Genomic DNA, 21,797 nt, shown 5'->3' on the forward strand with positions numbered 1-21,797 from the left:
AAAACCTGTTAGATCTCATTAAAGAACTAAAACCTGCTGCTTAGAAACGTCAAACTTCAAAAGTTAAAAAAAGGCTGAAAGAAAAAGACAGGAAAGGATATACCATGTAAACACTAACCAAAAGAAAGCTGGGGAAGCTACAGTTTCAAATAAAGCAGACTTTATGGCAAGAAGCAATACTAGATATAAAGAAGGATATTTCAAAACGAGGAGTCAATCCACAAGGAAAATATAACAATTCTAAATTATCTGTCCCCAAGTTATATAACCATACCATCACAGTAAGTGAAGCAAAACAAAACTTAAATGGAGAAATAAACAAATACACAACCATAGTGTAAACAAAACATAGGTAAACAAAACAGCAAGGATATAGAAGATCTAATTGACAAAACAATTTACCTTACTCATATATCTTTAATACTGATTTCAAGAATTACAGACTATACAATGTGTTCACAGATTACTTACCAAAAATTAACCATATATATGCTGGATCATAAAGTAAGGTTCAACAACTTCTAAAGAACTGAAACCAGAGTATGTTCTCTTCCCAAGTGGAATGAAGACAGAAATCACTAACACAGATAACTAGAAAATATTCGGTCACTAGGAAATTAGGCAATATATGTTAACACATGAGGGAAAGAAAAATACTTTGAACTAACGGTAGCTAAAACCAATGATCTGAATATTCAGTTTAAAAAATAGAAAAAGAACAGCAGGGTGCCTGCGTGGCTCAGTGGGGTAAGCATCTGACTTTGGCTCAGGTCGTGGTCTCATGGTCTATGGGTTTGGGTCCCGTGTCAGGCTCTGCACTGATAGTGCGGAGCCTTCTTGGGATTCCCTCTCCCTCTCTCTCCCTCTCTCTCTCTGCCCCTCCCCTGCTTGCTCTCTCTCAAAATAAATAAACTTAAAAAAAAAAAAAGGAAAAAGAAAACGAACAGCAAATTAAAACCAAAGTTAGAAGAAATAAAAATAACAATTCATGATACAGAAAATTAACTTACAAATGCAGAATAACAAAATACGACCCTAAGTTTTTAAAAGACTAATACACATATATTGACCTTTAGCATGACCTGTCAAGAGAACAAAGGGGATGATACCAGTGAACAAATTACGTTAACACTGAGAATGAAAAAGTAGTGAAAACCACAGCTACTACAAACATTAAAAAGGTATTAAGGGCAGGGGTGCCTGGGTGGCTCAGTCAGCTGAGTGTCTGACTCTTCATTTCTCTCAGGTATGATCTCACCGTTTGTGAGTTGGGCCCTGAGCTGATAGTGCTGAGCCTGCTTGGGATTCTCTCTCTCTCTGCCCCTCCATCGCTCTCATTCTCTTGTTCTCTCAAAATAAATAAATAAACTTTAAAAGACAAAAAAAGGTAACAAGGGGATATTATAAACAACCTTGTGCCAATCTGAAATTTTAGGTGAACTGGAAAAATTCCTATAAAAACGTTACCCAAAACTAGGGATAAGGAGAAACAGAAAATCTGAAGAGGTGTGTATTTTTTAAATGCTGAATCTGTAATTGTAAACCTTCCCACAAAGAAGTCTCCAAGCCCAGATGGCTTCATTGGTGAATTCTTACAAATATTAAAACAAGAAGTAACACATCTTACACAAACTCATTCAGAGAACAAAGGAGAACACTGCCAATTCCTTTAAGAGGCTAGAGTGACCCTGATAGCAAAATCTATTAACTTTCTAAAAAAGCAAAACTACAGGCTAATTTTTCTCACAAACAGAGGCACATTTTTCCTTTTAAATACCTTAAGTACTATTTATGCCTTATTTAAGAAATCTTTACCTACTCTGTGTTTTGAAATATAGAGATGTATTGCTGTTTCGTATCACACATTTACATTAAAATCCATTAAGAATTAACTTTCTATATGATGTGAGATGGAGTCAACATGCATTTTTCTCATATGGGTCTATGGACACTTTGGTGCCATTGCCTTTACTGGTGTTAAGGCACTAGCAGTTTACACACCAATGATGTTTTTGCAACATCATTACAAATGTCCACACAGGAAAAGGAAAACAGTTTCACCTAAGAGCTCCTGAAAGGGTCTCAGGAACCCCTCGTGGCCCACAGAGCCCACCTTGCTAAGGCTGCTATGTATCAGTGAGAATGAACACACTATTGCTTCACATTACAATATGGATAATTCTCACAAGGATAAATACTGAACGAAAGCAGCCAGGTGCAAAATGACTACACACATTCAAAAGAGGCAAGACGTATTTGTGATACTATGAATCAAGACAGTGGTTCTTTTTAAGAGTGAAGTAGAACTGGAAGGGCTCCTGAAGAGGTTTCAGGGGTGTGGTGATGTTCTAGTTTTTGACGTAGGGCATGGTTATACAGGTGTGTTTGTAAAAACTTCTGTAGATATATACTTATGATTTGTGCACTTTTCTGCTTGTATACTTCAAAACAAAGTATATTTAAAAAAAGAAAAAGAAGCAGAGATTGAGGAGAAAAATTTCTTAAGAAGTAAATTACATCACTCTACTGCTTAAAAGCTGACAGAAACTTCCCACTGTGTTTAGAATCAAGTATTACACACCACCTACAGCATTTCATTATCATATAGCATACCTGCAGTTTTCAAAATGTGGACACCACCTCATCTCCTGCTCTCTCTCCCCTTGCATATTACACCCCTATCATTCTAGTCTTCTTTCAAGTAATTAAATACCCCTAGAACCTTTGCTTATGCTAGTTCCCTGGCCTCGCAAGCATTCTTCACACAGCTGGCTTCTTTTCATCCTTCAGGTCTCCTCACGGAGGCCTTCCCAGCCACTGCATGCAAAGCTGCCTCTTTCTTACACCCTTTACTACAGTAACTACGATGTGAAATAGGTTTACTTCTTTTTTGTCTGTCTCTCCAGTAGAATTCTTGCTCCATGAAGCCAAAGATCCAGTCGTCCTGTTTTACAGTTAAAGCCCCAAGATTTACCACATCTGGCACATTACAGAAGTTAAATAAATACCTTCTGAATGACTGAAAGAATAGTTACAGATGGTTTTATATCAATCAATAAGTATGTAAAATATTTCATATGATCATTATGTATTATCAATCCCAATTCTATTTTACCTGTAAATTTTATTTGTATGCTTGCTTTTTATCCATTTTCTTATTCATTACTCATGAAAAAAAAAGTTCAAGTGTCAGCTATACAGACTATAAAGATGAATAACCCATGTTCTTTTTGTTTTAAAGATCACATCATCTATTTACCAAGGAAAATCAATGTGGATAAAACAAAATCATACATTTACTAAAAAAGTTATTAACTCAAATACACAGCCTTAAATCTAATTAAAATTGTTGAAATAAGGGGAAGAAAAGATGAGCCCTTTGAAACAAGTATGAGTCTAGTACATCTATCAAAAAAGGAAATCAAGCTAATTAAGCACCACTTTTTCTCAGTGAATCCATTTTGACTCTTGGTGATCATGTCTTTCTTTTTATGAATGTTTGCAGTACATCTTCTAAGTGTAACATATTGTAATAAATTGTAATATCTTATTACTAGGGCTATTTGTCAAATTTAGCTTCTTCTACAATGAGAGTAATTAGGGGAAATCCATTCAGTGGTATACTTTGATTTGTCTGTAGCCCCAATATTTAATTTTTATTGAAACACTGTGAAAGAAGAGTGACAATAAACAATGTTTATTGAAAGAGGGCATAAATGAGAAAAGACAGAGAATCTCTGCTGCAGGCAGGTAAACTGCAGCTAAATGTAAGAACTTTCTAGTAGGTAGAGCTGCCTACCAACAGGCTGCTTGTAAAGCAGAAAGCTCTCCATCACTAAAAATCTTTCAGGAGAGCTAACAGGCCATTTTCCCCAGGATGAGCAGAAACAGTCCTGACTTAGGAGGCAACATTGATCAGATCAGTGTCTTTCAAACTATGGTAAACAGCACCTTTTAAAATATTTCCAATTTGTAGTGGACCGATACTTTCACAAATTACAAAAGTATCACCCATTTGGATGTCACCACAATGTCAAATTGCTACAGAGGCTTCTAAATGCTTACTTTGATTTTTGTTTGAAACTCACTGCATACAGGTGACAAGCCGGCCTGCATGCACGAGCAAACTATCCTCTGAGTAGCACTGGATTAGAGAGTTTGTAAGAGATCGTTGAGGTTCTATAGTTTTTCAAATTTACCTAGTCTGTCTTCCTTTCTATATTCATTCATTAGGCATAATATCAAACTACTTATTTCCAAACATCTAGCCTCTCCAGCAATTTCAAAAAGAACATAATCTAATCTGAATACATTAGATCAACTGAGATCTTATCTCCCTAAATTGAATAGCAAAATTTACTTTTTACCAAAGCACATCTGAATGCTTATTTAAAACTGGTTACAAAAAATGTATTTTCAGCCATTACCACACCTACTTTTCTGGTGTCACTTTCTTTGCATAATCTGATAATGAAATGTGTGACAAATTATAGTTGATCACACATCTGAAGTTCTAACTTTGTTTTACTAGCTGGCAGTAAAAGTGACTTGGGGATAAAGTGGGGGTACATTCATGAATTTCAGAAGCATGGAGTAGAGGATTTAAGTTTTTTCAACTACCTATGTAACAGTCAGTGCTGATCTGGCCAAAGCAATATGGTGAAGAATTAGAAAAAGAAGAGACAAAATTAAGAGTTGCCCATTCTCGTATTTCCCCCAATACTTCTGGCTTTCTCTCTCTGAGGACAGTGAGGCATTTTTGTTTAAAATCTGTTATCTTCTTCTCATTCAGAACAAAACAAAACAAAAAAATAAAATAAAACAACCTTCCTTCTCAAGAGACAATTTCAGGATTTATGGACTATTATCTCCCAACTCCATCATCTATGAATATTCTCCCTTCAGTAATTCCAGTATTCCTTAATTCACACTACTTGTACTAGAGCAGGAGTTCTTTTTTATGTTTATTTATTTGAGAGAGAGAGAGAATGTATGTGCATGTATGCAGAAGAGGGTCGGGGGTGGGGGGTGGTACAGAGGATACAAAGCAGGCTCTGTGCTGATAGCACAGAGCCCAATGTGGGGCTTAAACTCAGGAATTGTGAGATCATGACCTGAGCCAAAGTCAGATGTTTAACCAAGTAAGCCACCCAGGTGTCCCTAGAACAGGAGTTCTTAACTGTGAGCATATGGCTGGGTGTTGAGAGGTCTATGAACTCTCTGAAACTCCAAATGTTTTTTAAAATTGTGGGTGAATGAGCAATTATACGGACAAAATGTACACAGTTGCCAACATATTCTTAAAGGGCACAATAATCCAAAATGATTAAAAGTATCTTTCTTAAAAATGTGATCTGGGGGCACCTGGGTGGCTCAGTCGGTTAAGCGTCCAACTCTTGATTTCAGCTCAGGTCATGATCTCACGGTTTGTGAGTGTAAGCCCCACATCAGGCTGTGCTGACAGCATGGAGCCTACTTGGGATTCTCTTTCTCTCCCTCTCTCTGCCTCTCCCCATTCTGTCTTTCTCTCAAAAATGAATAAACTTAAAAAAAAAAAAAAAAAAAGTGATCCGAATAGAAATACAGAGCACAAGGGCACCTGGGTGGCTCAGTCGGTTAAACGTCCAACTTCAGCTCAGGTCATGATCTCACAGTTTGTGGGTTCGAGCCCTGTGTTGGGCTCTGCACTGACAGTTCAGAGCCTGGAGCCTGCCTTGGATTCTGTGTCTCCCTCTCTCTCTGCTCCTCCCTCATTCATGCTCTGTCTCTATCCCTCAAAAATAAATAAAAGTTAAAAAAAGAAAGAAAGAAAAGTACAGACTACAGGTTTTTCATTAATTGAATAGGTATATAAAGATATTACATTCTATAACCAAAAGGACTTTAGAAATAAATCCCTTCATCTTCCAGAACATAAAATTGACATTTGGAGAGTTTAAGGAAGTGTTCAAGGCCATATTGCTGGCTGAAAGGCAGAACCCAGAGAAAAATGCCAGCCACCTCCTTCCAGGTCCCTTCCCTAACATCCTGCCTCCTACACAGGGCCAGACAGGATTATCAGTAAGCATGCTACAGGCAATCAACAATCCCACCTCTGATAAATATATGACCTCAACACAAATCAAGTAATTTTTTGAATACTACTGTATAAGATACACATTTTCTTTTTTCTTTCACTACAGGTATCTAAAAATAGATGTTCTCTTAGATCCATTTTAGAACTGGTTTCCTTGCCAGTAGGCACCGTCAACAACTTGTCAATTGTCTGAAAGACCTGAGTGCCTGATCCCACTGCAATCAATCAGAGAAGGGCACACACTTGACCTGGAAGGGACAAAGGATGTTTAGGAGAAAGAGGGCTTTAAGGAGGCACTTTAAACACGTTTCTGCTTGAGTCAATTACTCAGAAACCCCACAATACAAAGTAATAGTTGAGTAGATCTTTCAGTAACTGTTAAAGCTATTTGGAAATTTTAAGCAAAACCTCTTTTCAAAGTTTATTTTCTGTTTATTCATACTAAAGAATAGCAAATGCAAAAATCAATGATGATGTTTAGTGAAAAGAATTTTTATAGGAAATAATTAAGTAAGAAAACTCAAAAAGAATGCCCTACTTTGGTGTGAGTTAGGATGTGCAGAAATCCAAAATTTGTTTTTAATTTTTTTCAAAATAATTAGAAAACCGAAATCCTGTAAATAAGAATCCAAAAAACCCTTCACTCCCCCCTGCCACCCTTGACTTCTGAAATACAGTGCAACTTTCTACCATCTGTTATTTTAGAGAAGAAACAGTAATGAACATATGGGCTTTCTCTCTCAAGCAGCTGTAGTGTAGTTAAAGTTATAATAATTGTCTTTCTGTAAGATAAATTTACATTAAAAACCTGGCCAGTTAAAAACAAATGGCTCAGTCTCAGAGCCTTCCAGAATAAAATTAAGAAATACAGAATTATCTATGACATATTACAGAGATTTAGAGGATATCCTCTAAATCTTATGTTTTTATGTTTAAGGTTAAACCAACATAACTCATGATGCCCAAATCAGTTTATACAGAGTCTACAATTCATGTTTTCTCTTTCCCAATCAAAATGCTAGGAGCCTCAAACAGTAGTTAGGTACACATACATAAAAATCAGTAACTAAATTCTTGAAAGCTTATGATGGGTCACCCACTTCTGTGGGTCAGTGAACTCTAACCCAAAAGCATATTTATTTATAAGAAAAATCACAATACATGTGGCACATAATCTTCCATTTCAAATATATGTATGTATGTGTGTGTGTGTGTGTGTGTATATATATATCACTTATAATGAGTTTAAGTAAACTGAAAAGAAATTCAGAGCAGATTCACATCCACATATTTTGAAAATTAGGAATTTTGCTTACCTTTATCTGGGTGATTCAAAATCATAATTCTCCTATGAGCTGTTCTAATCTTGGCCTTGCCAGCAGATGGGCTGTAAAAAGAAATTAAAGTGCTTATAATAAATAGTGTCAAATGCAGATTATAAATTAACAGTTTATATGGGTTTTAAGGAATTAAAAACTAATGAGAATTTCACCATCTTGTGGATAAATATGAAATTACAGCTTGTCACTTAATTTTACTAACTATCAAAATAAACCATTGATTCAATGTCACATGCATTTTTCTTCCTTTGTAATGCCAATCTCTATTCTTAATCACTTTAAAAAATAAAACACAATATATAGGGTAGGACAGTCACAGTCTATAGATTATACTCAGTTTGAAAACTTATCCTTCAAGTTATTTGAGGAGAAGGTATTTTATATAGTGTGTAATAGACACATATTCAGACTCCAGAGCTCCTAGACTACCAGATTTTAATCCCATTCCTATTTAGGATAGGGGTAACCTTGGTGAAATTTTTTAACCTCCCCGTACTTCAGTTTTCTCATTGTAAAACAGGGCTCAGAAAGACATATTCCTCACAGAGCAACTGTTAAGGACTGAATCAGTTAAAGCCAACAAAGTGCTAGATCAAGTGTTCCAAACTAGTTAGCTTTTATTATTATTACGTTTCAACAGAGCATCTCAAAACTCTTCATAACTCATAATTTTTTAATATAATTTATTATTAAATTGGTTTCCATACAACACCCAGTGCTCATCCCAAGAAGTGCCCTCTTCCATACCCATCACCCACTTTCCCTCTCCCCTACCCGCCATCAACCCTCAGTTTGTTCTCAGTCCTTAAGAGTCTCTAATGGTTTGCCCCTCTCCGTCTCTGTAACTTTTTTTCCCCTCTTCTCCTCCCCCATGGTCTTCTGTTAGATTTCATAGCTCATAATTTATTTAGCTTGGGAGAAACCTATGGGAAAAGCCTAGCTGTTAGAGCCTATGCTGTAAACAAAAATTAAAGGAGAAAGTTAAATAAACCTAAAATTATTTCAGTAAAAACTAATCTATCCAGTATTGGAAATGTTTCTCACTAGCACATTCTCCAGGCAAGGAAACAAAATTAACACTAACAACAACAAAATTCTGGTATTGCTTATTAATAGCTATATTATCTTATCTAAGCTACTTAGTATTTATGGGTCTCAAATGGGGATAATAGCAACTGACTTAAAGTATAGCATGGCTGTTGCAAAACTCAAAGTAATTTAATTCATATGAATGAACCACACTGCAATAGCTAAAAAGCAGGTACTTTTAGAGAGATATTCAGACATAGGTTTAACATCCAGATTCCACCACTCATTAGCTACAAAACTCTGTCTTGCTCACTTAAACTCTCCTAAGTAAAATGGACACAATAAACCACCTCCCAGGATTATTCTAAGGATATATTAGATAATGCAAGTAAAAGGATTAGCATACCATCATATACAGTGTTCAAAGTGTTCAAAAATAAATAGTTTTTAGTAATTATTATGAAGACAAAGGATGCTTATGAAAGTACATTACATATTTCCTTTCAAAAGTGGGGTATAAATAACCTAATTTGACGTCTCTTGAAGGACTCAAAAGTATTATCATGAGTATAAATTCAGTGCAAAGAAATTCTTAAGGTCTGCAGAGATTTGCTTACCCTTGTTTTAAAGAGTTCTAGAATGCTTTCCATTTAAGTTTTTCTATTTACTTTTAGAACTGCCTCCCTTGCTATCAGCTGTCAAGCCTTGATTCTGCCATTGTTCCAGTCTCTAGCTATTCCTTGACCATTACTTACTACTTCTAATCTTCTGAGGTTAAATACCAGATCACCAAACATGTTAAAGCAATAAGCATATGAAACATTCTTCTATCAATAAAAAATGTCTTGAGTCAAAGACGAAATCAAAAGAGAAAAAATATTGAGACAAAAGAAAATGGAAATATAATGTAACAAATTTATAGGATGCAGCAAAAGCAGTTTTAAGAGGAAAGTTTATAGTAATAAATGCCTATATTAAGAAAAAAGAAAGAGCTCAAATAAATAACCTCCTTTATCCCCCAGGGAACTAGAAAAAAAAGGAAAAACTAAGACCAAACTTAGCTGAAGGAAGGAAATAACAAGGATTAGAGTAAAAATAAATGAAACAGTGACTAAAAAGATGACAAAAGATCAATGAAACTAAGTTATTTTTTTTTTAGATAATCAAAATAGACAAACCATTAGCTATACTCACCAAGAAAAAAGAAGACAGTACTCAAATAAAATCAGAAATGAAAGAGAAGACATTAAAAGTGATACCACAGAAATACAAAGGATCATTAGAGACTATATTAACAATTATACATCCACAAAATGGAAATGTAGAAGAAACAGATAAATCCCAGAAACATACAACCTACCAAGATTGAATCAGGATGAAACAGAAAAGCTGAGCAGACCAATTATTAATACTGAGATTAAATCATTAATCAAAAACCTCCCAACAAAGAAAAGCTCAGGACCTATGGCTTAAATGAAATCTACCAAACATTTAAAGAATACCAATTCCCCTCAAACTTTTCAAAAAACAAGAAGAAACATTTCCAAATTCATTTTATGAGACCAGTATTATCCTGACACCACAAGCGGACAAGGACACTATAGAAAAGAAAATTATAGGTCAATATCCCTGATGAACATAGATGCAAAAGTCCTCAACAAAATATTAGTAAAAGGATCATACATCATGAACAAGTAGGAGTACTCCAGGGACGAAAGGATGGTTCAACATCCACCTATCTATGTGAAACACCATAAATGTGAAACAAAATACAGGATAAAAATCATATGATCTCCCCAAAGACACAGAAAAACCATTTGACAAAATTCAGCACCCACTCATGATAAAAACTCTCAACAAAATGGGTATAGAGGGAACATATTTCAACATGATAAAGGCCATATGACAAATGCATAGCAAATATCACACTCAATGGTGAAAAGCTCAAAGTTTTTCCCCTAAGATCAGATACAACACAAGGTTGCCTGCTCTCACCACTTTTATCCAACATAGTACTAGAAGTCATAGAGCAATTAGGCAAGATAAAGAAATGAAAGGCATCCAAATTGGAAACAAAGAAGTAAAACTGCAGATTACATGATATTATATAAAGAAAACCCTGAAACTTAGAACCGATCAACAAATTCAGTAAAGTTGGAGGATATAAAATCAATATACAAAAATCTGTTACCTTTCTATATACTAATAACAAATAATCAGAAAGAGAAATTAAGAAAACAACCCCACTGGTGCCTGGATGACTCAATCAGTTAGGTATCTGACTCTTGATTTTGACTCGGGTCATGATCTCAGAGTCGTGAGATTAAGCCCCGTATCAGGCTCTGTGCTGGATGTGGAGCCTGCTTAAGACTCTCTCTCTTCCTCTCCCTTTGCCCCTACCCCTGCTCACATGTACACACACACACTCTCTCTCTCCAAAAAAAGAAAAAAAGAAAATGATCCCTTTCACAATTGCATCAAGAAGAATAAAATACCTAGTAATAAACTTAATCAATGAAGTTAAGACCTGTACAATGAAAACTGTAAAATTCTGATGAAAGAAATTGAAAACACTAATAAATAGAAAGATATTCCATGCTCATAAGTTGGAAGAAATTTGTTAACATGTCCATACTATTCAAAGCAATCTACAGATTCAATGAAAGACCTATCAAAATTCCAAAGGCATTTTTCACAAAGATAGAACAAACAATCTTAAAATTTGTATGGAACCACAAAAGACTCCAAACAGCCAAAGATCTTGGTAAATGACAAAGCTGGAGGCATCACACCTCCTGCAATTAAAGTATATTACAAAGCTATAAAAATCAAAACAGTATAATATTAACTTAGAAAGAAACACGCAGATCAATGAAACAGTTCTGAGAGACCTCAGAAATAAACCCATGTATATATGGTCAATTAGTTTATGACAAAGGAGCCAAAAATGTAAAACAAGTAAAAGATAGTCTTGTCAATATGGCGTTGGGAAATTTGGACAGCTGACATGCAAAGGAATAAAACTGGACCCTTATACCATACACAAAATCAACTCAAAATAGATTAAAGCCTTGAACTAAAGACCTGAAACCATAAAACTCCTAGAATAAAACACAGGGGGTAAACTCCTTGACATCGTTCTTGGCAGTAATTTTTAAAATCTGAAATCAAAAGCTAGGCAACAAAATTAAAACAATGGGACTCCATCAAAGTTTAAGAAGTTTCTACACAGAAAGGAAAACCATCAACAAAGTGAAAAAACAACCTATGGAATAAGACAAAATATTTGCAAATCATATATCTGATAAGAGGTTATATCCAAAATATATAAAGAACTCATACAATTCAATAGCAAAGATAGATAGACGGACAGACAGACAGATGATAGATAGATCTCATTTTAAAATGAGTGGAGGATCTCACTAGACATTTTTCCAAAAACATAAAATGGCATACAGGTACACACAAAGGTGATCAGCATCACTGGTCATCAGGGAAAATGCAAATCAAAACAACAATGAAATATCACATCACACCTTCTAGAATGACTACCATCACAAAGACCAGAGACAAACAAGTGTTAGAAAGATGTGAAGGGAACCCCTGTACACTGTTGGTGGAAATGTAGACTGGTACAGCTACTATGGAACAGTATGGAGGCTCTGAAAAAATTAAAAATAAAACTACCACATGATCCAGGAATTCTACTTCTAGGTATATATCTGAAGGAAATAAAATCACTCTCAGGACGCCTGGGTGGTTCAGTCGGTTCACTGTCCAACTCTTGCTTTCGGCTCGGGTCATGATGTCTTGGTTTTGTGAGTTTGAGCCCCTCATTGGGCTCTGTGCTGACAGTGTGGAGCCTGCTCGGGATTCTCTCTCTCCCTCTCTCTGCCCCTCCTCCACTCATGCTGTCTCTGTCTCTCTCAAAAGTAAATGAATAAACTTAAAAAAAAGTATCAGTCTCTCAAAGAGATATCAGCACCCCCATGTTCACTGTAGCAAGACATGGAAACAACCTGTGTCCATGGGCAGATGAATGAATGAAAAATGTCACACACACACACACACACACACACACACACACACACCAGAATATTTTTCAGTCATTAAAAAGAAGAAAATCTTGCTACTTGGTGACAACATGAATTGACCCTGACAGCATTATGCTAAGTAAAAAATCAAAGACAGAAAGACAAATACTGTATGATCTCATTTATATGTGGAATCTAAAAAAGCCAAACTCCCAAAAACAGAACAGACTGGTGGTTGCCAGAGGCAAGAGGAGAAGGGTGGGGGAAATGAGTGAAGGTAGTCAAAAGGTACAACTTACAGTTATAAGATAAGTGAGTCCTGGGGATGGAATATACAGCATGGTGACTACAGTCAACAATGCTGTAGTTTATATTTGAAAGGTGCTAGAACAGTAGATCTTAAAAGTTCTCATCACAAGAAAAAATACATCTGTAACTATGTGAGGTGAAGGATGTTAGCTAAAGTTGTTATGGTAACCATTTTGCAATCTGTACATATTATACATATGTCAAATCATTATGTTATACATCTTAAACTAATATACAATGTTATATGTCAATTATATCTCAATGAAACAAGAGGGAAATTTTTTAAATTAAAAAAACCTTTTTAATAATAAAAAAGTCTTTTAGTATAAGGACTTTAGGGTATTCCTTTTGGCTTATGAAAGTCCTTTGGGGGACCATTTCAAACTTACTTTTTGGTTTGTAGATACTTCCCGGATAATCAAGCCTGATTCTAAAGACTACTAAGTTTTGAAAAATAAGTCATTAAAATTACATCATGGCTGTGAATACTTTATTAATTGCCTATTAAGAAATGGAACACACATTATTTTTTTTAATTCCAGTATGGTTAGTTTCCTGCCGCAAACTTACATTTCTCATTCTCTTGTGTGGTGCTCTACAGCCCTTCTTTCCTTTATTAGTTATACTTTCTAGTTGTTCTGCATGTATTTGACATGTCTTCTTAAGGCAGATACTAAAGAGCAGAAGCTATGATTTGTATCTTAAAATAACATCCAGTATTGAATATGCAATATGTGCTTAATGCATTTTATATAGTCCTCCAAAACAAAATGGCTCTAAAAGGTAAACTCCTTCAAATAATGGCTCTATATTAGTAAACACTGACACTATAAAGGATTACTGTATTGCAGAAAATCTTAAAATGGAAAAAGAGGCGCTTTAAAAAACATTTCATAAAACAAATCAAATGTGAACCACTAGATAATGAAGATGTAAGTTGGGTAAAATCCAAATGTACATTCTATGTTCTTTGGGGGGAGTATAAATGGTAAGTTGCATCTTACCCTGGATATTAAACTTTAATTTAGCATGTAGGACAAAATCTGAAAATTATCCTTGATAATTATATCTCATAGATTATCGTTCATAATCACTTACATTGCCTTTAACACTTGGTTTTGTACATAAAAGCCCATAAAGCATTATGTACAATGTAGTCTGCCAACCACTGAAATATACTGAAGGAAGTAAGAAATGCAAGGAAAGTTTCTATGTACAAGTATGGCCATTCAAAACATTATGCCTTTAAGATAATAATGATCAGAGTCCTAGTGGTGAGCTCTGGGGATAAGGGAAATATTCTTGTGTGCCTGCAGAATTTATTCCCTTTTCCTGACTGCTATATTAAGGCTCTAGGAATTTAATACACTTTAGTACCTTTATTTGTTATTCTAAAGATTAAACGGGATGGGAGAATCCTAGTTCTTAAACAGTACAAAAATTAAATAAAGCTCGGATATATCTCCAGTACGGACAATTTCACCGTGAAATTGAAATATAACTTTAAATATCATGTTGCCTACATCAAGGAATACAAACTGTTCCCAGGAATGCGTGTGACTGGGACTTGGGAAGTGGGGTTCATGGGACTGAGTGGTGTTCTCTAATCTCGTGGCAAATGGAGCAGTTTTGGTTTCATCACTTTTACTATTGGTCTTTTGAATAACATTTAGCTTAACATAATTCCACAGGAGTGTTCAGAAAGTATGAAAATCTCAAATGTGCATCATTTCAGAAAGTAACAAGTATGAACAATAGTTTTCCTGGACCGCTCGGTAAAATATTTTAGGCTTCGAGAAATCAATAAGAATGCATAGACTCATCTAATAGCATATAGAGTATTTTTTTAATAGGTCATCAACAGTCAGCTCCACTGTGCCTCTACCTACTTGTTACATAGTCTAAGTAGTTTAGATTCAATGATCACAGAGAAGGGAGCCACAGCAACGTATTCACATCTTGAAGAGTCTTCTCAAAAACAACACTACCTGACTGAAAGAAAAGGCTAGAGGAAAGCAAATAAGGGTTACCTTTCTGTTTAATATGTAAAGGGCAAATATTTAGCTTCTGCATTTGTGATACAAACGGGAAGAAAGAGGAGCCAACATTTATTTAGCATCTGTTATTTGGTAGGCACTATTATAAAAAGGTATCGTCATATCATTTTATATTATTTCAACAAGGCTAAATATTACTAACTCCATTCAAAAATGAAGAAACTGAAGGGCAGAAAAGCTAAAAATAACTTGACTGGGATCCTATAATGCAGTGCTTCAGTGACAGAAGCAGGATAAGAATCTGTTTGGCTCAGCTGGTATTTGTTGTTATTTGTTAATACATAAGACATTTATTTGTTATTCTAAAGATTAAACAGGATGGGAGAATCCTAGTTCTTAAACACAGTACAAAAATTAAATAAAGCTCGGATGTATCTCCAGTACAGACAATTTCACCATGAAATTGAAATATAACTTTAAATATCATGTTGCCTACATCAAGGAATACAAACTATTCCCCGGAATGCACGTGACTGGGACTTGGGAAGTGGGGTTCATGGGACTGAGTGGCGTTCTCTAATCTTGTGGCACTAAGTGCTGTGTTTACGTGCAGAATTATCTATGTATTGGTCTCCACAACAACCCTACCAGACAGAAACTATTATTATCTCTATTTTACAAATGAGGACACTGAGGTCATGCAGCTAGTAAATGGTAAAACTGGTATTCATAGATTCACCTGTTAAGAGCATATACTTTTCTGTTTACATTGTGAGAGAGAGCACATGTGCATGCAAGTGAGCAGGGGAGGAGCAGAGAGAGAGAGGGAGGGAGAGAATCCCAAGCAGGCTCCACACTGTCAGCGCAGAGCCAGATTCGGGACTCACTCTCATAAACTGTCAGATCATGGCCTGAGCTGAAATCAGGAGTCTGACACTTAACCAAATGAGCCACCCAGACTCCCTGAGAGTATATACGCTTAACCAGCAAATTATCTTTGTGAAATTTTCTACAGTTTCTAGGTTAACAAGATAAACCTTTAAAAACAGAAATCTTAAGTCAACTCTTAATTACCTGTCATAACAACAGGAATGCTTTGGATGATATCGACTGATATTCTCAAAAACCTTTGTGTTTGGTTTTATAGTAAGTTCCATATTCACATTTCAGGACTATGAATGGGATGCTATGGGGGCCCAATAATAGTTCCAGAAAAATAACAAGGCCATCCTGAATAATATTAAAGCAAAGAATGGTCAGAAATAGAGCCAACTTCCTATTTTGGTTCCCTCCCCTACCTAAAACCTATTCTCAGCGAGAAACTTCATCTCTTATATTTAAATAAAGCACCAAGCTCAACCGAACCATTTCCTTTGCTCCCTACCCCTTTTCTTTTCTTGCTAAGTCAAAAGAAATAATAACATGTTTTGGCCTTAAAAATGTGCAAATCTACAAGAGATCCAAAAAACTGTATCAATACAGGACTTTACGACCTATTCTGCTTAATGATGTTGACTAAATCATCATCAGATCTGCTGCAGATGACATACTGTAACCAACCCCCACAAAAATTTGAGTGGGCTCTAAGGGAACATAAGGTAAACAAATGAATATAGCGACTAGCAACTAAATGGCAGGGGGCATATTCTCAACTTTAAGTGTTAAATGTTATCACAGAGCAATCACACAACATCATTAGCTTTCTCCTATGTGGTCCAAAGTCACACAATAGATACTAGGGTGAAACAATTATAATAAAATATGCTAGATGTCAAATTGTGAAAATAGAAAAGAACTGTGAAATAGATCCTATATTATAACAGAAAATATGATATGGGGCGCCTGGGTGGCGCAGTCGGTTAAGCGTCCGACTTCAGCCAGGTCACGATCTCGCGGTCCGGGAGTTCGAGCCCCGCGTCAGGCTCTGGGCTGATGGCTCAGAGCCTGGAGCCTGTTTCCGATTCTGTGTCTCCCTCTCTCTCTGCCCCTCCCCCGTTCATGCTCTGTCTCTCTCTGTCCCAAAAATAAATAAACGTTGAAAAAAAAAAATTAAAAAAAAAAAAATATGATAGATAATAAATTATAAAACTGAGTTCAGAAAGAATGGGGTATCACAGTAAGGGAGATTTTGACAATTGCTTTGAAATTTTAGTACTGTATTCAAACATAAGAGCTCAGAACCCCTTGTTAAGGAATAAGGACACATCACATCTTTGCCTGATATTTTTAGGGATTTGGGCTTTTAAAATGTAAAAATTTTTATTTTTTCCTCTGCTTCCTATTCATAATTTAAAATATAAGGAAAACTTTACTGTAACATTTTCTCCCTTTTTCAAGACAAGCTTGGCCACAGAATAAAATAAGACTTATGTAGCTCACCTACCTTATACCCAAAATAAGACTAGCTTCTCGCCTACTCATTTTCTGTTCAAATCCTCCTTTATAGTAGGATGAAAGGCTCTGTACAGGAAAGAAAGAGCATGAAATAATTAGTTGCATGTATGAGGTGGCAGGACCTCAAACCTATCATAGCTGCAATAAGAGTAATGCATTTTACTACAAGGCAACCTGAAACTGTAGGGGGGGAGGGCACTAAACAATGATCCTTTACAAGAAACTATGACCAAGACGAACTTAAAAAACATTAACAATTTTTTCACATTCAAATACATTAATTTTTCTACACTAAGATATAACAGAATCAAAGCAATCAACAGAAGCAAAGGCTTGAACTCTTCCTAAGCTCTGCAATAATTTTCTCATTGGGTAACCTTGACAAGTCATTTAATATTGATATGACACACATCTTTTTTACCCACTGGACTGGCTGAGAGAGAAGGAAGAGGAAGAGGAGGAACTGACAAAGTGGGGAGGACGTCAGAATAGCAGACAGCAAGGCCAAGAGAGAGCACAAAACTGGACTGAAAGGTCACTGAAAGGTGGCTGGCAATGCATGAGCAAGGAAGACCGTAGTATCAGAGAGGCAACTAGGGGCCAGATTGTGGGGGGCCCTGTAAGTAGCAGCAATCTTTAGGATTCTATTCTCAATGGTAGGAGAAACCAGGGCACTGGAGTCATGTCATTTGGCTTTCGTTTGAAAGGATTACTCTACATACCATGTGAAGAATAGGAAGAAAGGAGCAGGAGAGAATCAGGAGACCAGTTAAGAGCTCTTGAGATAACAATAACCTAGGCAAGAGATGATGGTGGTATGGGCCAACGTGGTAATAGAGGAGGTAGTTTGAAACTGGTCACATTCTAGATGTATTCTGAAAGGAAAACTAATAATTTGCTTGGCAGATTACATAAGGGATATGAATAAGGGATTAAAGATGATGCAGTAAACACTGCTATACACGTGCAGCTCCCCCTTCAGACGTGAAGGACTTACTTCGTGGACGTTGGGGCTGTTGCTGGCACACAGCACTCAGCTGTCAGACTCGTTAGAGGAGTTGCCTTGGCTAAAGAAAGTCAAGCTCAGGCCCCCTTCCCAGGGCAGTTTTCTATTTAATGACTGGTTGATATGAGGGTATAAACATTGTGGTTCATTGAGTTCAGTCCTTAAACTGCCTATCTATATTCACTTATCAAGTGACATCATTCAGTCTTGTGGCTCCTTGCCCCAACCTGGGACAACCACAATGAGCTACCCATGCTTCAGAGCTCACTATGGGGTTGGCTGAGGCCTACTGCAGCCTAAATTGTCCTTCCGTCCTTCCTTCTCTTCCCTTCTGGAGCTGTTGATCCTAAAAGCACTCCCTGATGAACTACCAGCTTGCTAATTTCTGTCTGTCTGCTTTGTCTCAGTTCCAAGGAACTTAAACTGCAAATGACTTTAAGGTTTCTGGCCTAAATTGCCAAACTGCCACTAAATGACTTAGAGAGGGAGCAGTTGTTTATTGAGGGTAATAGGTATCAGGAGACTGGTTTTGGATATATTGAGTTTGAAATGTCTGTTAAATATCTAAATGGAGAAGTCTGACCTGGAGATAACATTTAGGAGTCACGAGTGTATATAGACAGTATGTAAAGCCATGAGACTGAATGAGATCACCTAAGGAGTAAGAGTAGGTAAGAAGTCCAAACAGTGAGCCCTAGAGATTGCAGGTTTTAGGGGCACACAAATGGAGAGGAATCCGTAAGCAGACTGAGTAGGACCAGCAGTAAGGCTGAAGGAAAAGCAGCCCAAAGTAAGGAAGGGAAAAGTTTCAAACACTTCTGTAGGTCAAATCAGATGTGAGCTGAGAACTGACTGCTAGATTTATCAAAGAGGTCAAAGTCCTTGACAAGAGTTGCAGGGAGTAGGAGTGAGAGTCTGATGAGACTGGGTTTGAGAGAGAACAGGAGAGAAGGAATGGGAGACAGCTCTTTAGGAGCTCGTAACAAAGCAACAGGATGCACGAACTCAACTTTAGAAGGAAAAAAAAAAATGCACCGATGACTGTACTGTATACATGTTTCTGAAACATGAAACTTTATTTTTGTAAGGAAAGATAAATAAGTGTATGTTTACATAAAACAAACTCTGAAAGTATATATACACTAAAATGTTACTTCTGGTTGGTGACGTTATGAATAATTTTTTTTTCTTCTTTATTTTTATTTCCTAAGTTTTCAACAATGAACACAGACTATTCGTATAATTTTTTTTAAAAAGGAGGACTAAATAAAAGACCAAGAAAACAAACTTAAAAATGAGTCCCAGGGAGCCAGATCTGGTCATTTATATAAGCTGCTCTCTTTGAACAGCTTGATATAAATTTCCACCTGGGAATAATTCCCTGGCAATTAATTCATTTCACAAACACTTCAGCACCTATTACATGCCAGCAACATTTCAAAAGAGACAGGTCAAGTTCCATCCTTATCACATAGATGCTAATGTATCAATGCACCAGTGCCGTGAGGGATAGGACGTACTATTTCAAGTTTCAAGTAATTTACAATCTAGAAAGAAAACTAAAAATACCCGTCTCTAAGTTGTAAGGGGGGCAAAAGAATCAAATTATGGAAGTACACATAGTAACCTGGACAAATTATACACACACATGCACATGGAGATTATATAAAGAACGAGGGGACTTCACAGAGGAATAACAGCTAGTTTTAAGTTTTCTCTCAACAGATCAAAATTTTTACTAGATACGTACCTTACTCCCTGACATTTCTGTAAGTATTTATTTACCTTAGGGAACTCCAAAATCTCAGCATAATAAACATGATAAACTGATGTTTCATGAAGTGTCACCCCATGAGTCAGAAACTCATTAGCCCTAACAGCAGGTATTGTATCAGAGCAATTGATTTACTTTCTGGTTTGCCCAGGTAGAAAAGGAGACACAGAAAAAACTACTTAAATTTTTTTTTAATTCTTTGTAATGTGTATTTATTTTTGAGAGAAACAGAGACACAGCAGAGTGAGTCAGGGAGGGGCAGAGAGAGACAGAATTCAGATTCCACAGAATCCGAAGCAGGCTCCAGGCTCTGAGCTGTCAGCACAGAGCCTGACACAGAGCTCGAACCCATGGACCGTGAGATCAGGACCTCAGCTGATGCTGGATGCTTAACCAACTGAGCCACCCAGGTGCCCTAGAAAAAGCTACTTAAAATATAGCATCTAGATGAGACTCATACCCTAAAACACTGACCTTCTTATGAATAAGTTAATCTCTGCATATCTATAAGGAACAGTTTAACTATACAAAAACTCCATCAAATAGAGTAAATGGTTATATTTTTCTAACAGAATTTCCAAAAATAGAAACAGGATGCCACGACTTTTATGCTGCCATTTGAAATATACCCTGCACCTTACAAATTATTATTTTGTGTTATTCTATCCATAAATTATATACATAAACAACATACCTCAAAATCATTTTCGTTCTGAAATTAGCATTAAATGCCATGGTGTCACATATTATCAAAGGAGATATGAAATGAACCAAGTTCAACAAAACTTCGTTAATTGGCTCAGCCAAGAGCTTAAAATACAAAAGCCCTCCACACAACCAAAGAAGAACTATATCATTCCATAATCTTAAGAAGAAATAAATTTACCATAAACTATAATCTCCTATTATTTACAATAATCTATTTCGTTTATAGAGCCACAGAGGTACGATTTTAATTTGTGTTGTTTCCATGAAATTCACTTAACCATAAAACAAAAGAAGTCCAATTTTTAAAAACTATATTCAAATAAAGGGACATTTTCACAAATAGAAAAATAAAAGCCTCGGGGCGCCTGGGTGGCTAAGTCGGTTAGATGTCCAACTTGGGCTCAAGTCATGATCATACAGTCCGTGAGTTCGAGCCCCGCATCAGGCTCTGTGCTGACAGCTCGGAGCCCGGAGCCTGCTTTGGATTCTGTGTCTCCCTCTCTCTCTGCCCCTCCCCTGCTCATGCTCTGTCTCTCTCTGTCTCAAAAATAAATAAAAACATTTTAAAAAATTAAAAAGAAAAAGAAAAGCCTCAGAAGAAGATGAGTGACTTGGGTTTCTTCCCCAGGAAAAAAATTAGGGGTAAACACTGACTGAGTTTATAACTGATACTAACTAACATATGAAAGGTCAAGCAAAAAAACTACTGGTTCAAAACAGAAGATTGAATAAAAAAAGGTCTTTTGCTTCCTAAAGTGCCTCTGAAATAAGAAGAGAGATATTTTTAAACAGAAAAGTCCATATGAGGCCTAGAAAACAAGAAATGAGACAAAGAGAAAACCAGAAAGCTGAAAACAGGTAAGATTACAATTAAAGACACAAAAACATCACTGCAGCTTCAAACACGAGAGGAAAGTGGAAAAGCCTTCCCAGGAAATAAAGAAAACACTAACTTTAGAGTCAACAAATATAATAATGACATCAGGATAATTAATTAAACCAGAACAGCAGAGATGACCATTTCTAACTCCATTAACACAGAGCATAAGGGGCCCACCACCTGCCATTTTTGCCCTCTGGCTAAGAAAAACAACTACTAGCCTGAGATGTATCTCATTGTGGGTGGTAGG

General features: G+C 36.3%; 1 protein-coding gene across 1 annotated transcript in view; it reads right to left on the reverse strand.

The window, feature by feature from the left end:
• DNAJC15 (DnaJ heat shock protein family (Hsp40) member C15) overlaps nt 1-21,797 on the reverse strand; it is a 70,470-nt gene that overhangs the window by 9,616 nt on the left and 39,057 nt on the right. Inside the window, exons 4-5 of the mRNA XM_045477522.1 lie at nt 17,169-17,245; nt 7,393-7,463 (exon numbers count right to left, since the gene is read on the reverse strand). Of these exons, the coding sequence (XP_045333478.1) occupies nt 7,393-7,463; nt 17,169-17,245 (148 nt within the window). The remainder of the gene's footprint in view (nt 1-7,392; nt 7,464-17,168; nt 17,246-21,797) is intronic.

This window comes from Leopardus geoffroyi, chromosome A1 (assembly GCF_018350155.1).
Source record: "Leopardus geoffroyi isolate Oge1 chromosome A1, O.geoffroyi_Oge1_pat1.0, whole genome shotgun sequence".
Classification (NCBI taxonomy): Eukaryota; Metazoa; Chordata; class Mammalia; order Carnivora; family Felidae; genus Leopardus; species Leopardus geoffroyi.